General features: G+C 41.4%; 1 protein-coding gene across 3 annotated transcripts in view; it reads right to left on the bottom strand.

Annotated features, from left to right (window-relative positions):
• The window catches only part of nphp4 (nephronophthisis 4), a 156,589-nt gene that overhangs the window by 85,877 nt on the left and 52,951 nt on the right, over positions 1–17,761 (bottom strand). For all 3 annotated transcript variants that reach the window (XM_035160267.2, XM_035160268.2, XM_035160269.2), the window contains exons 7-8: positions 16,330–16,508; positions 11,840–11,975 (exon numbers count right to left, since the gene is read on the bottom strand). In XM_035160267.2, the coding sequence (XP_035016158.1) occupies positions 11,840–11,975; positions 16,330–16,508 (315 nt within the window). The remainder of the gene's footprint in view (positions 1–11,839; positions 11,976–16,329; positions 16,509–17,761) is intronic.

The raw sequence follows: 17,761 nt of genomic DNA, 5'->3' as shown, positions 1-17,761 counted from the left end.
TTGAAACAATAGGGATGCATTTAACTGAGAGCAGTAACATTAAGTTCCTGAGATGATTATTAATCCGCCCATCAGAGCAACAGATCATACATTCCTCCTCGGGAGAAAATGAAAATCACCCGAAGATGAAGATGAAGTTGAGGATAATGATAATGTGAAAGATGGAAAACGACTTCCAAATCACAGACTGAAAGTAAATGACATTAGGAGCACGTCAGAGTTGTAGAGCAACAACTTTTCCATAAAAAACCTGTCAACATCGTGTGTCAACACAATAACTCATCCTCCTTACGTTGTCAAATTAATCTTGTGATGATATTTTCACCGTCGATGAGTGATGATTTTAAATCAAAGCTCTGTCAAATGGAGAGTGAGCGTGTATATATCTGGTCTGCACGTGGATCTGATTTGACATTTTGCCAATACAGGAAGCATCATCCACATACCAGAGCATGTTTGACCCAACCAGCTTAACATGCTATAAACAAGAAGAAAGTTCACTGAAGTGTTCACATTTGTCAAAATAAATTCATAAAGAAATACATAAATGGGATATTAAATGTCTAAATGTAATGTCCATGTTTATTGCCTTCTGTTAAATCATTTAATGCAATAAAGTGGAAGCTGGAGGGCAGAAAGGGCTGCAGCTTTACCAACAGACCAACTCTAATGACTTTGGGCAAAGGCAGAATAACAAATGTTTCAGTCAAATGCCTTTGCATGAAAAATAAACATTATCACTACAGGATACAGACTGAAATTCAAATCACAAATTAAGTCTTATGTTGCAACAGTAGGCAACTAAAAAAAGTTGTCTTCAGCTGCCTTGGTCTCAAATAGCTCTAAATGAAAATCATTCAAGTCTGAGCTGGAGCCACTTTGCATTGAAGCAGGGTCTCGGTCTGAGGTGGCCATCCACATTGGACCATTAGATGGGCAAACTTCATCGCCACTGCCTCCCTATAGCTGCTAGGCCAATGCATTCGTCTGGAGAAGGATGGCACTGCTGGCAGCCACTGACAGGGTAAGACTCACTCTGGGCTTATCGTAGGGGGAGATTGATGCACATCTCAGTGGGGGGAGAGCTGACATTCATTTTAATTAGGCAGGCGAAATATTGTCTCTGCGGCATGTCGCCTCCCTTGCCTTATCTTCAACTTCTCTTCTTGTTGCAGGGAAAGAAGAGGGGCCTCCAGGGAGGACTGACCTCCAGAATAGGCCACAAATCAGCTAAATATATCACTTCTGAATCCTGATGACATTACTGCGCTTAAGATGTTTGATTAACATTTAATTAACATTTGTATGACATTTCAAATCGGAAACAAACAAAAAAATAGAACTGATGTCGTTGAGCTCGTCATGTAATGCCAAAGAAACATAGAAATCAAGGGAGGGGGTGGGCTGAGTTTCAGGATTGGTGTCACTGTAAAGAGGGGATTTTTAATGAGATGGTGAAGAGTGTCACAAGATGCTTTTCATTCAGCAAACATCATTAAAGCCTGCAGAGGCCCACAACAGCTGCACACAAACACACACGATGTCCACTGAGCCACACAGAACCAGCCACTTAAGGGAAGTCACAGGGAAAACACACAACAATCTATACGGCATGTACCTGTCAGCGAGCCAATTAAAATCCAAACAAGAGTCTCTTTGGCACAGAGGAGAAGTCGTACACCGACACCTTTAATAAGTCCACCCGCTACCCATGTCACTGCTGTCTGCGCCACATACTGTTTATCCTCCATCCCCCTGGCAGTGACATCTATGACAGAGCACGTAATAAACACATAGTTTAGATAGTGATATTTGTTATATGTTATCTCAACTACTGTAGAAGCTTGTCTAACACTACATGCCTGCGCAGGTTTCTGAGCCGCTTCACTAAGCCGTTGGTCAAGAGTCAACAACATGGAGGTAATATTTATTTGGAAATTTCAATCTAAGAAACACCTGTTCTCATTTTAAAAGCCTTTGCTCTAGTGAAGGCTAGTGTGATAAAATGATAAAGAATAGATCAAATCTGTCTCACTCGTCCAAGTATGTGAGCTTAACAGCAGAACAAAGATTGTCTGATCTTACATTTATTCCTGATTATACTTAAAGAAGGAGCAAACTAGTTCCATCCTACAATACAATAACACACTGTTCTTTTCAGATCTGTCAGATTGATTATCAGTGGGTGAGGATCATTTGCCTCAGACGTGCAGCTTGAACCTCAGTATTTTAGCACAATATCATGTTTGTAGCCATTTAGTGCATCAGATAAGATCCATTTACAATGTTCTCGCTTGATCTAACTAAAGTAAGCTTGATGGGCATGCTAGCGAATCTGTTAATGACAGTTGTCATTTCAGTCAACAATCTTGACTGTGGATGGGTAGAAAAGACGATCCTGCTTTTGTCTAACACCTTCAGAAACAGCTGCTCAGGGGGCAGGGCCCAGCAGACAGTCACTTGCAGACACATGCCAATGAATGAATAACTTAAATTACTGCCCCTGCGGTTGTATGCCTCCACCAACCTGTGAAGTTTCGGTCTACATACAGTTTTTTCCGTCAGACTCATGTGAGGTCCCCCTGACCTTTGGCCACTGAAATCTAATCAATTAATCTTTGAGTCCAAGTGAAGATTGGTCTAAATTTGAAGGAATATCCCAAAGGCAGACTTGAGATATCATGTTGAAGAGGCCATATTTTGTGAGGCCACCATGATCTTGAACCTTTAACCACCCAAATCTGAACAGTTAATCTGTGAGTCTAAGTAAACATTTGTGCCAAATTTTAAAGAATCGTCTGGATGCGTTCTTAAGATAACATTGAAAAATAGAAAAACAGAAAACGGGGAAAAAAAGCAAGAGCTTGAAAGAGCAGTGCGGCTGAACCACGGCTGAACCGCAGCCGGTGTGGCAGGTCTGATCTGTTAACATGGTGTGAAGCACTCTTGAGATGTAATGTTCGCAAGAGTGGGATGGACAGCCAACCCGACAACATAATGCAAAAATGGAACCACACGTGTCTAGCATAAACACAAGGACGGGTTGGAATTATTGTTATGGCAATATGTTCTGTTCTGAAGGTGAAATCCACCGTCTCTGACTTTGCTTCTCAAATATGTCCATCGTCTTTGAGCTCTTTATAGCATATAAGGAATGGGCTTGCTGCCAAACTTGATCACATGTCTGCATATATCCATATGAGAGCTTAGAAAAGGGTAAAGCATTAAGTATGTTTAAAGGTCATGCAATAATGGCTAGACTTCCTCAGAGGCGCAGTAATGGACTGTGCCACTCACCAAGCCCAGTCAGGGTCAAAGGTAACACAACGTGAAAATATGATGCGGGTGACATATTCATTACTGGTTGCACACTGGCCCAGCCCAACCCGTTTCAGTACATGACACATATCAAAACTGTCAACATCCTTTTTCTGCAACACAAGTTTGCTGTTGTGTAACAGAGAGTAGCCAATTACTGTTTCGAGAATGCCTGACAGTCTCTCAGCATCAAAAGAGTGGTCAGTGTGAGGTTGCAACCAAGTATTCCCTCCCAACATGTCCCTCTCTTCCCCTCTGTCTATTCATCTATCCTTCTGAGGATGTGACCTATACGAGAAGTCACTCATTCGCCGTGTCAGTGTTTTGGATGACTGCAGCTGTCACGCCTCCTGACAAATTGTTTGCCGGCAAAAAAGACAACGTCATATGAGCCAGCAGTGCCTCCTGCCTTGATTCTCCCCAGACCAGCCCCCTCCATTAGCGATGAGCTACTGCTTGTCAGCACAAGAAGGCAGACAACAATAAGCCCCATCGTCTTGCATTAAGCCGCGTGCGACTGTATTACATGGCTCAATTGATGAGCAGTGCCAGGCGCTGGTTGAGGAGAGGCAGGGATTGGCAAGAAGGGACGGGGCGGAGATGTCTCAGATCAAGTTACAGCGGGGCTAAATTGGCACTGACACATCACAATTAGGAGAGTCATCGTCGCCTCACATCAGCTGTCAGTGACCCAAGTATTCTCAAGTGAGTAAATTATGTACTGTGGAAGGTGTCCTCAGTGGATAACTGAATGGATGATGGGCCATGATGGATAACGTTTTTTCCCCCTTACTCAAATCAATGAGTATGTCAAGGAGATGAGAGAAGAGTGATTAAAAAGGTCAAAAATATTTTATATATATATCAATAACCTTGTTATCTAGAGGAGGTGCCTGTGACAGGGCTCATGTTGTCACTGTTGATAAATAGAAAAGAAAATTATTATATGATAAAAAAACATGTTTCCTTTGTTCATTTCCAAAGAATCTAGTCATGTTGACCTTGACATGATAGCATATGGTTGCATATGGGTGGGAATGAAACTGATAAAGGACCGTCTATGGCCTTTATCTTTCTTGGGCTCTTCATTGACTCATGGGACCAGATGATGCATCATTGCAGGCTCAAGGCAAAAACCCTGTCGACACACAAAAGATAGAAATATGCATAGAAATTGTTTTTGCCAGATGTATGAAGTCGTGCTCAATGTTTGTTTTGTAAATCTCAGTTAATGTGGAACTGAGCAGACATGCACAAGCCTGTGTTCATGGCAAATGGTCGTATATCACACAGCTAGGCCCAACAAAGCCACAGTGGCTGCTGTTACGTATGAATGTTGCACACGACAGAAGTGTTGATGAAGTGATCACATGTAAACCATCATGAGCAGCTTTCATTGATCATCATAAAGGTAACTTGTGTTTTCACAAAAAGCTAACTGATGAATGAAACTCCTCCCGACTAAAGACGCACTCTGTGTGAAATCCACTGAATGCAGACTGTGATTCTTAGAGGGGGATGTTGACGTTGAGCTTTTAAATGTCATCCTTGCTGTGAATAAAATAAAAAAATATTGTATTCCATTGTTTTGATGAGGAGGCAGAAATCTCAGAAGACAATGTCTTAAAATCTGGGCAAAAGAAACAGCCACAAGAGAGGAAAAATCCAAGTTGTGTCACGGGTAGCACGCTTTAAATAACGTAAACATTTTAATAATAATAATAATAATACCGTGTGTTATACCACAAATCAATACAGTACATAAGTGAGTAGTAAAGTAACAATAGAGTGAGATTATTTTTAATATTTTGTGGCGTCATAATTACCCAGAGTAACAGTGAGCTGACAAACTAATTGGAGCTCTGGAACATACGTTCAACCTGCCTTTCTTTTCCATCCACAGCTGCTTTAGCTTCATTATCCTTCTATTCTTCAAGTCTTCCTCAGTAGCAGAGTGATGTGGAAACATGGCTGCAGCGAACACGGGAGGATAGACTTCCTCTGTGTGCAGCCCATCGAGGCATAAGCACTGAGAGGGATGCTGGCTAATGCAATAGAGCCCTTGATAAGAAAGGGAGAAGAGTCCGAGAGGATAAAAGAGAACGAAACTGCGAAAATAGGCCAGGAGAGGAAAGGACAGGAAGTGGACATGGCACATTTGTCTGCAAGAAAAGTTGATTATTTGAAGTTCGTTGAACCCAGACCCCAGCTGAGAACAGCCTATCAGACAAATCCCCAGTTCCTCTCCTCTCCCTAGCCCCCTTCATTTAAACTGTTATCTCCATCTGTCTGACTTCTGCTGAGGACCATGAATAAAGTCCGATCAAAGGCTCTGAGAGGGACAGTGCGCGAGAGAGTGACCCAATCATAACTTAAAATCAAATAATACCAAAGAGCACAAATGACGACACTGCAAAGGTTTTCAATCTCAATGACCGAAGGCAATGAGAGCAATGGAATTTTGTAAAAGGAGGCCATCATTGTTCTTTGTCTTACGACGAGGGCGAGGAGCAGTCAAGCTTTTGAACACGGCGAGGAGGAGACGTGGGCAGCCTCGGAGCGTCGAGGGATTGCCTCTGTGTTGCACTGGAGTGTTTTGACAGAGATCTCGACAAAATACTTTTACTCTTTTCATCCACCTTAGCCCCCTCAGAATACATCAAAAGACATAATTCTATTTAATCAGAGGAAAGAACAACAGAACAGGCAGACTGAACCCATCCAAGCACAGCGGAGGTGGAGCACAAGACGCTCCCCTCAAGTTGCACTACACAGCGCCATCTAGTGGCAGTGCACGCAGTCAGAGGCAGAGCAACATGGGACATGATAGAAAAATGATAGAAAGCAGGTTTAGTACAGCCCATTATACAGCAGTCTCATGGCCCACTCATTGTTGAATCCACAAACACACGATAAGAATACACAATAAGGCATTTGTTTGTGCCCACTGCTCCTCTGCAACACGTGTACCATTATTATTATTGAATCCAATTCTGCAGAAAGACACAATATATTCTATTTAAATACATCCTTTGTACTTTTATCTGATTTTATCACCATTTATCATTCCTATACAACTCTTTACTTGCTATTAACCTTTGATTCTATAACATATTATGTATTTCATTATATGTATTCTTTTTTTCACATTGCATTTAGGTGATTAACCAACATTTATATTTTTTCAGGTACAACTTAATGTACTAAATGTTGTTGTCTTTATCTGTAAATAAACAAATGTCTCTTGCACTCTGTCACTTTGCTAAATAAACATCATTACTGATTAAAATTGTACACATTGTACATCGCCCTCACATTTCATTTGTTCATGCCTTCACTTTCTGCCAGCCTTTGCTACATAACTAAATGTCCTGTCATTTTCAGACTCTGCCGCGCCCTCCTGACCTTTCACCTGTTCTTTACGTATTTATTCTACTTTTCACAGCTTTGCAGCCTTCTCGACTGTTTTGGGGTTTTTGAGTCTGCCTGCTCCTTTTGACGTGTTTATCTGCCTGTGCCCTGACTTCACCTACTGTTTGCCCTTGCCTTCTTCTGCCAGCAGAGCCAAAATAAAGGTGAGCATTTTTGAACTATTACCATTGTCTCCGAGTTGCGCTATTGAATCCTTCTAAACCTGAGCTGTGACACATTGCATTAATTCACATTTATGTGCAGTGGCCCAGGACACTGCACTGTATATAGCTCTCTAATTTAAATGTACTGGGGCTTTTTCAGTGTATTGTTTACTCTCCTCTCCTACTTTCATCTGTATATATATATCTTTGTAATTGTGATTTATGGTGTAATTCTACTTATTTTTCTTGACTCAGCAGTAAACTCGTATGTATCTTTATTTCTTTTGCAGCTGTTAAACAGTTTTTCCCACTTGCAGTCAATGGCGTGTTACATTAAAATGTAATACTGCAATGAAAAGCTATATTTAAAGTATTGATGTGTTGTTATTTTTTGACTAAATGGTGTTAGGAAATAGACCAAAGTCCTAGGCCAAAGCCTCTGGTGCATTTCTAAGAATATAACTTAGTTATAAGATACATAAACAACATCATTGATTGTTTTTTTCAGGAGGTTTAAGTTTCAGCAGAGCTCCACAAGGGCCCGAAAAGTTTTACAGGGATCAGATATGAACCGTTTATGGTTCACACAGGTGGTGTCAAGTGGTGTCAAATGCTGTTGACAGCTGCCTGACCTAAAGCCACACATCTTAGTTCAACACAGCTATAACACCTCGGAAGCATGACATGTCTGAAAGCTGTGACATAGTGCACAGACACGTGCACAGACATGTACACAGACATGTGCACATGTACATCTTGGTGGTGAAAGACGCATAGACTTAGGGTAGCAGTCGGCTGATTAAGGAGCCTTCTGCGAGATGCAGTGGGTGGCTGTGTGAGATTTAGGGTGTCACGGCTGCTGCCGTCTTCAATACGTCTTCTTACGTCTATGAAAGCCGTATCAGTCAACACCCAAGAGAGATCGGGCTCTGGGTTAACGCTCACAAAATAACATATGCGCACATCAGCAGCACACAAACACCCAATCTGCTTTCCCATACACAGACAGAAATTACCCTCTACCTGCTAAATATCTGTCATCTCATCAAACATTCATGGCAGAGAAGGTGGTGAAGTCGAGTGTGGTACCAGATCTTTTTTGTCACCCACACAACAGTGTTTTCGCTTTGCTATTCTGGGATGATGACAGACATCAGTTTGATGGCTCCAACAGGTTTATTAGAATTTCTCAACTTGGATCAACTTTTTTCAATAAAGGCAACAATCCCGTCAGGTGCAAGAATGTTCTCAGTGAAACTCCTGGCAATCTGTCTGTCTAGCAGATTCAGAGAGATCTTGTGTGCGAGGTTAACATTTTGGACTGGGGTAGCATAGGTGTAATAGAAAAGCTCATAAAGTGTCCAAAATGGAAAGCATTCATCCTCTGTGGAGAATAAATATGCAAACAACTTTATGCAGCAGGTTTATTAATCTCTGGTGCAAGTTAATACTTCAGCTTTATAACTTCTTTCCCCACCAGCCCACCAGCTGCTTTCTTCCAACTTCAAAAGAAGCCACTTTAAAAAGAGTATGTACATTTGGATTGGAAATGTAGTATACAATATGACAGTATTGTAACTGGCTTTTGTCTGCAATGGCAATGGATCCGATTCGCATTCACTCCAGAGTTAAACGACTCTGCAGTAAACAAAGGTTTCGATCGGCTCCGGCTCCGATCGGCAGTGATGTAAACATGACACCCAGGAGAACAAGCTAATTTGACGATTCAGCAAGGTGATCGCGACTCAGTTTTTTGGCACGTTTGTTAAGTTGCACATGACACAACGGGGGGGAAAAAACACCATTAGGCAAACTCCTCCACTGGCAAAGGGAAAGGAGTCAATTGCCTATTCTTGAGCAGAATTAGCTGCGTTTAAAAAACCTGCATGTACCTGCTAATTTCGGTGTAAAAGGGGTATCAACAGATGAGAGAAATCTCTGCTCTTCAGTTGTGAAAAATAACAGTCTTTGGTGATTATTCAGATCTGGGTGTCTGAGGAGAGAGCTTGAGGAGAGGTAACATCAGGATTTTTTCCCCCTTCATTAAAGACAGTAAAGTAGAGTTTCAGAGACAAACTGCATCCAAAAAAGACTGAGATGAGCTAATCCTCATTTGTTTCAAGCTCTTTTTGTAAAAAAACGGTGGTTTATCACATATACAATCCATTATGTGACAACAGGTCTGTGGAGTAAACACTCTCATCCATGGAAAGGGGAGCGGGGGCTGTCCATTTTCAACAGACTAAGAAAAGAACGAATGAATACACTAATGCAAATGTACCGCGGCGCTATGATGACCGAGTGGCTGCTTGTTTTTCTGCTGCTTTTAATTGGTGATCGTGTGACCCCCTGCTTGTGTAAAGGACAACATGCAGTCACACAATGAGAGCCCAGCCCTGGCAAGCATTAAGTGTTGAAGGCTCGCCCACGCACATAATTACCACAGTCTTTCTGTGGAAATTGTTCCCCCCGCGGATGTGTTGACTGTGTCAGCGTGCAACAGGTGCTCGCTGCTGGTCTGTTTGATTCAGATAGACAGGGGTAGCACAAATTGGAATTAAACTATCACATTAGCATGATTTTAAACTCTTCTGACACGTCTCTGAAAAACCATTTACTGGTCATCATCACACAAAACTCTGAGCTATGAGCTGCACATAATATCGATATGTTCTACAACAAATATCTCACTTATGTTAAATCCTCCTCTTAGAAAATTGGCACTGAAAAACAATCAGTGATAATTATAAAATGTTTGATTCAAGCCTAAACCTAATTGAAGGATATTGGATCAACCAATCAGAACAAAGGGTGGGTCAACTTTAAATGACAGACGGCCCGAAAAACTCTTCACCATCATCTATTAGTCTGCTGCAGAGTGAGGGGAAATTACACGGACTGACTGAATGTTGATATGAGACACAGGTCTGGGTATTGAACCTCAGTGTTTTGACCAGTACTGACCAAAAACTAGTAGAACAGGAAAATAGTATTCAAGCAAAGCTCTGGCTGCTGTAAAGCTGCTTGTGTTGTCACAATATTAAACAGTAAACACATATGAGAAGCGTGACATGTGTTGTTAGAGGTGGATTATTCTCCTCAATGTCAGATATTAATATAAATATATTTTCAGTTCTGACATTAAAGTCAGAGTCACATCTGACTTGATATGTATTGGATTGTTTGAGGCCAATGCAAAGGCTTAAAACATATATTGACATTTGAAAGCCTTATTTAAAAATGCTACATTTTGAACATATATTCTCTTTTTTTATTGACTTTTTTTCATCTTGCGATTAAGTTTACGTTAGTTCATTGGTACCATGCTGACTATCAAAGCTGACAAGTTTATAAAACTAACGGAAAATCATATTTGACTCACTCTGAATAGAAAAACAATAGCAGAAAGCTTTTACACTGAGAACAATTGTCAGTCATGTCAGACAACATATTTAAATCGAGTTTGTCCCGAAAAAGCTGCCGCGCCAGCACTGACAGAAATGATTGTACAGTCGACCTACAGGAATTAAGTGGTGATGCCCATAGGCTGTATAGAGTCAGGTCGAGTTATTTAAATACTCCACAATCACAAATTTGCCTCAGGGGACTTGTGTACAGCGTCGGGCATCTTCTAACCTTGAGGCCTTTGCACACCAGGGACATGACGACTAAACAAAGCAAAAGTTTGAAATATCTGCTTGTGAATATTTCGCATAACTACAATTCACACTGAGAGCGACGCACATTTGTGAGAGTTTCAACACTTGTTCAATAAACCTTACAATTTATTTGCAGCAGCTCATTCTTTAGAGGAAATTATGGATTTAACATTATCCTGTGATAATGATCTTAAGTAATTAAGTCAGTAAATTGTATTTAGTGTAGCACCTTTCCCGGAGCAAAGCCACAAAATGCTTTACATCATTATATTAACGCTATAAAAGTTGTGATAAAAAATAAATATAGGCAACAGAAGGACAATAAAAATGTATGTTTTCAAACACTATATTGCACAAAGTGAGACAAAGGCCATTTTGAATTAATGGGGTTTCAGCTGTCTTCTTCTTTTCATCTTTTTCTTTTTTCTCCTCACTTGAAAAAAGAGAGGGGGGGATTGTGGGTAATGCAAGTTAGAGAAAGAGAAGAAGAGTTACAGGGTCGGTAGCTCAACCACGGGTCCAGTTCTGCAGAGAGTTGAGGATGTCTGTGGGACAGTTGAGGTCCTGCTGCGTATTCTAGAGCCGCATCTGAGGAGGCAGTGGATCATACCAGGATCCTATTCACCCAGAGAAGCGTCTGCCAGTCTGCCTGCAGGTTGTCGTATGGCTTAAATTACTGTATTGTACAGTGATTGTGTGCCGGCTTTATTTGCAGCCGAAAAGCTCAGAAAAATTGTCATGATGAGAAAAATAAGTCAAATATTAAACACAAGGAAAAAAAGCCCCTAGTGTGTAAAGATCTTTAGACCCTGGAGTTAAAGATTACTAGTCATTGCCACTTAGTTACTTACTGGGGCCAGCAAATCCTTAATTGCACAAAAAGGTGGTGTGAGACAAACAGCAACAGCGATTGGCTGAGACAGCTGTCAGTTAAGACAACAGGCTTCAATAAAAATAGCTTTTTGAATGAAGGACCTCACAATAAGACGTAGAGAACCCTCCACATGACAAATGTGTGGATGAACAGGTGGGATCAGAGACAGAATGAGTTTGGGTTAAATCGTCATGATTCGCTTTGTTCTCATCTGGTTCCTTAATTTAGCCGAGTGAACGTGTGTGTTTGCTGGGGTGTTCTTCTACATCAAGCCCTTTAAAGATCTGTTTGAGTTTCAAACTTTAAAATGAGTGAAAAGGTCAGTCAGGTTGGTGCGACTTCTTTCTCCTCGGTGGATTTTCAGGCTGGGACCTGAGTGAGGGTTAATATTTATTTTTGTGCATCCCTCTTACCATAGTCTCGCGCCCAATCGGAGCAGAGAAGACATGCTCCAGCTGGAAGACAATTGACATGGCCTGATGATTGGTCATCTTGAGCTCCAGGCTGCTGCGAAGGCCAAGAATCTGAGGGAGTGGTGAGGGTGCAGAGCTGAGGAGAGAGTGAAGACGCACACATATAATAAGTGAAGGGTGTGTTATAAGACAGACCAAAGAAAAGAAGCTATGATCGGACACTAATATTATTGCTTGGACGCCTTAAAGAAGACATATTATGCTCACATTCAGATCCCGAATTCTTATTTGCTACAGCTCCTCTTTTAGCTTCTGTCTCTTTAAGCCCCCCCTCCCGAAAAAGGCCCAGTCTGCTGTCATTGGCTAGTTAGCCAACTATGTTGTGATTGGTCAACAACTTTCCCTTATGTTAACTGTGTGGTACAACTATGGAACCTGGGAAGGCCATGAAAAAAACCCTCAGAGGTAGAGGCCATGGGTGTGTGTTTAAATACGTGTTTAATACTTCAAAATACACCTAATATTACAGTCTCTCCTTTCTCCGTCTGAAATAGCTGCTCCTAACACCCTGAAATGATGCGAACACCAAGCAGCACCTGCCACGTTTGTAGAGAACTTTAGAATCCATTGTGTACACTGTCTTTTTAATACGTATGGGTTTATATACACTCGATGCTGATTGGGCAACACCTCTGACACACCCACCAAACGACAGATAATGTACCTTGAAGCCCGTTGCACACTGTTTCAAGCAAACATGTTGTTCGATCCAGAAACTGTAGCAAAATGTGGCAAAATATTTTGGACTACTGATGAGATGTTTCAGGATCTTTGAAATTTACAGATCTTTTTCATACACAAAAAACCTACATACGCACTAGAGGAAAGAGAAACGAGAAAAGCATATTGTGTCTCCTTTAAAGTTATTCATAATAAAAAATGACAACTTGTCAATAAAATGCCAAGGGTCTTCGTCTTTTCATACAGTTTTTATGTTTTTATTAAAAGGAAAAGGAAAATCAATGTGTTGGAGGATTTACACTCGTTTGCTAAATGTTCCCTGGCAAGCGCCGGCTTCCTGTGTGAGCCGTGGAACAGCGCTGTGGGTATTCGTCATTCACAGTTTGCATACACCATAGGCGGGAGCATACTGCGGACCGCTGGCGTGTCATGAGGTAGGGCAGAGCGCTTTTTCTTTTGCCGCTTCATGGACTCTCTGGGGAGTGGAACAGGCGAGCACTTCAGATTCTTTCTTTTTTCTTCCCTCTTTCTCTCGGCTGTCTGAAAGCACCAGGCATAACACAAGCAGGACAGACTGTCGACTCTCTGTGGTAGCATCAAAAATAACTAAACAACTTCATTACTTCCTACACTGGTGTTATCATAAACCCAACCACTTCTAGACAAGCACTGTCTTTGGTAAGAAAACAGAGACGCAGAACGTACAGTTCGACGTGAGGCAGTATGAGCTTGATGAAAGTGATAATTATTGTTATTCATATAATACCATAATTGAGCACTGATTGTTGGTTTGTATGTGATTGTATTGAATATGCATTTGCATGTTTGCGCACACTTTCCCATGCAAGTAACACTTAATCATCCACATAATTAGCACATCAGATAGTGTCTCATTTGAAGCAGCAAACACAATACCTTTTGATTGAGAAGAGGATCTGTGAGTCATCTGTTGCGTTATGTGGCATATTTTACTGGCAAGACAGCAAGGTGAGAAAGCACCTCAGTTGTCTGTGCGTCTGTGACGTCGTTCATGACGACCCAGGGAAAAAACAGGAAGGAGAAGTCCTTTATTGGCGATAGGAAAGGAGTAAATGGCCCTTTTTAAGCTTTTGTGGCTTTACCAGCGTAGAATACAATCTGTTTATACCTGCTGATTTTGGTGTAAAAGAGGTATTACTTAAGATTGAGGAGAAAGTGTGGAGGAGTATCATAAAATACATCCTGCGTGTCTGCCATCGATGGCTTCTGACAGCATGTAAAGAGTAAATAGACTCAACGGCCTCACTTTACATTGCAATTCACATTCACCCACGTTCATAAAGTCTTTGCTTTGTCTGACACCCACACATCCCATTCACACAATTTGGCCAATTTGGCATTCAGTGTCTTGCCCAAGGACACTTGGACATGCAAACTCGAGGAGCCCAGAATCAAATCATCGACCTTACGATAAGTGGAAGACCCACTTTACCTCCTGAGCCGCGGCCACCGGACAAACGTGTACGTGCACACCATTATGCTTTCAACCTATTTGGTATCTTGCAGATGCTACTGTCACACCCCTCATGGTGGTCATCACTAAGGCAAGACGGATTTAAAGCACAGTAAAGTATCAAAAACATGACCAGCATTTTAAATGCTTCATCTAATTGTATTTTGTTACAGCTGCTAATGAGCTCCTCCAAATCTCAAACCTTCCACTATATCATTCTGAAGCTCAACTGAATGTGTAAATATCATCCACACGACAGCATGACAGCGTAATTGAATGCTTCCTTGTGATATACTCTCCCCATCAGCGACTGGGAGAAATATGCTTGTGTTAGAGGCATTACACACCAGCACCATGTCACTGAAACAGACGCTAAACATTATTTTCACCCAAAGCTGTTCTGCTCAATGGCTCACTGATGCACCCTGACAACTCATCGATTGAAATTACAGTTACATCCATCCAGTATCTATACAGCTTATCCTTTGAGGGTCGTGGTGGGATGCTGGAGCCAATCCCAGTTGATATTGGGCGCGAGGCGTGGTACACCCTGGACAGGTCATCAGAATGTTGCAACATACAGAGACAAACAACCATTCACTCTGTCATTCACACCTAAGGTCAATTCAGCATCTCCAATTAACCTAAACCCAGTCTGCATGTCATTGGACTGTGGGAGGAAGGTGGAGAAAACCTATGCAGACACAGGGAGAACATGCAAACTCCACACAGAAAGACCCGTGGCCGAACCGGACTTCTAACCAGGAAACGTCTTGCTGTGACAGTGAGTTAACATGGTGCAATGGGGTATTTTTGACAGGTGGTATTCCAAGAGAAGAATGCATTACAAAAAATAAAGTACCTGAGGGGATCAGGCTTTTTTACAATTAGGAAAACCCCAGTGACCCACCTGCAGATACTTCAAATTTAACTAAATAAAGGGGCATGTCTTAACAATGTAATTCGACACCAAACAGTCTGATTCAGTGAAAGTAGATTCACTTCACTGAAAGAATCTCATCCGTCTAATAAAATTAGATTTAGGATCACTGATGCATGGTAATGCAAGAGTGAAATTCTCACCCAATATCTCATGGAGCAGTTGGGGTGGAGTGATATCTCCTTGAATGGTTATGAAGCACTAAGATGCACTGGAATGTATTGGGAGGCTGTTTTATGAGGGTGGGAGAGCGTATGCTGTGGGATAGGATGTAATTTATGAGGCGGCGGTTGGGTTAGGACATGGGAGGCCTTATCAGCTATACAGCTTTTATTATTTGAGCAAGGTCAGTGGACATCTAACAAAGTCACACACGAAATATGAACATAATGTATTTGTTCCTGAAAGAAAGCATTTCAAATATTATTGTGTGTTAACCAGCTAACCTGTTAAAGACATTGTGTATTTTTACAAAGCCTATTTGGCTGTCTGCTTTATAAATTTCGATAACACTTGATAGAATTTGATGAAGTCATAATGTTTGATCTATGAAGTGAACAATAAATTGGATCTTTGAATGCATCTAAGAATGTATGTGTATGTACAGCCTCACATTACCTTACGCAGAAAAAGAAAGGTTTTAACCACTACTACACATAGAGGGTTACAGGTTTTAAATATCAAAAATATTAAAAATATATCAGAGTGGTACTCATTATCAACCAGTACCCTGAGTTTAGGTATCAGAATGGCTTTCGTGGATAAAACTGGAGCATATGAGTCCACAACATCTGCATATTTATCAAACTTTTAACTGTCCTGTACGGAAGCAGCTGTGCAGGAAAAGGGGTTGAGCTGATACATCTGCCTCGTGGAGCGCTGCCTCATCCAGCAAACCTGGACAGTATGTTTCCTGTCCTCCCATATGATAAAATAACTGCCCTTCACTGCCTACACGTGATGAGGGAAACAGACACCAAATATATAGCAGGAGGAAAATATGAAGCACATGGACACCAGGTAATAATAAGTTAAGATACAATGGTGTTCTTTTTCGGGAAATATAGAATAGCATATTCATTGCAACCGAGCAGTTTTGCTGACTTTATTACATAAACTTTTCTGCCCTTCTGCTTGTCTATCCTCAGAAGTACCTGCGTCTGGGGGGCTGATGAAATATCATTAAAAATAAGCACTGCTGAAAATATTTTTGCACAACTGGGGATTTTGTATAACAACAGAATTATGCTCCGCAATCTCATGTAACCTAGAGTAACAGCTCCACTGTAGACATAAGCATGTGTTTCCTCTGCTCACCTGTCTAGGGTGCTTTGTTTGGAGGTGCTGTCTGCTCGCCCTCTGCCTCCTGAGGCCAGGGGCTCCAGCACCACCACTTGGGGCTTGTCGAGGAAACACCAGCCGTTGTGGACACCGACATGGAGCCTCCTTTCCTGGATGACAACTGCCCTCTGTGTCCCTTCGGGTCCAGGCTGTTTCTGAGCATCATTGAGAAGAAGACAGGTGTTATTAACAAACATATATGATACTAGTTTTACCACTCCAATACATCTGGAATGAGCTGCAACAAAAGTACCAGCAACAGATTCCACATTCATTTCAAAAGTCTATTTCCACCATTGGAAATATTACTTTCCTTCTCACTGTATGGTTTTAAACCTGGTGTCCACACACTCTGTTTGCTAGTGCAGATACTTGCAGCCATATAGCAAATCAGACATCTTAAGATTCTCTAATGTCTTTGAGAATCCTTGCATCATATTTAAAATGATCAGGAAATGACGAGGATGATAAAAGATGTATATTTAATTTAGCTTGGTCATTATAATATTATAATTAAGGGATGCCCTTGCCCCCAGAAGCTAATTCATTGTCAGGTGATATAGCTAATAGGCTCAGAGATTGACGTGTGGGTAACATTTGTTATTGGGTATTTGATTATTACCAAATTTTCGGTTTCACATTTGGTTTCACTTTATTATTAAAAAGGTTGAGACAATCTAACTGTAGTGTTTTCCTCTTTTAAATCCTCTGACTGTTAGTGTTTGTGACCTGTTGGGGGTCTATGCTCCTGGATCTCAGATGGCAACTACAATGTTGTAATGAAATATAACTGCACAGATAGGTTATAATGGAATTACACTTTCATGACATTTATGGAAGATATGACAATTCATTTTTCAAAATGTATTGCATGAGCTAGTTCACTAATGTTTTCATAAACAAATCAATGTGTCAACAGTGGCTGGTAGAGACTGCCACACCAAAGCTGCTGCTGCTAATGCAGAGCTGACTGAATACTGTTCAGTGATTGACTGTAAACTCTCTTTCCCCCCTGTGCAGAGCCGAGCTCAACTCGCCTCTCGTCCCACTCTTTCCCATTTGTTTTACTTCCCTCACTTCCCTCTCTCCGTCACATGTCTCACTCCCACTCTCCCTTTCTTTCCCTCTCTCTTTTCTTGTCATCCTCTCTTTCCCTCCCTCTCACCGCTTAAAACCTTCTCCATATCCACCCACACCTTCTCAATCATATTAGCATATCAATTCAGCTCTTTTTTTTTCTTTTTTAAAAACAGCAGTAGCAGGAGCAGCAGCCCAGGCTGCCTGGTTACTGTGCATCCCACATACACTGCTGCTCACTGCTGCTCTCCTCATGTTACATCTCTGGACTGACTGACTGCATCCCTCTATCTGTCTCCTTGTTTATCCTCCTCTTGTTATCGTTGCTCAT

Source organism: Hippoglossus stenolepis, chromosome 6 (genome assembly GCF_022539355.2).
Source record: "Hippoglossus stenolepis isolate QCI-W04-F060 chromosome 6, HSTE1.2, whole genome shotgun sequence".
Classification (NCBI taxonomy): domain Eukaryota; kingdom Metazoa; phylum Chordata; class Actinopteri; order Pleuronectiformes; family Pleuronectidae; genus Hippoglossus; species Hippoglossus stenolepis.
This window is presented reverse-complemented; position numbering and strand designations above follow the sequence as displayed.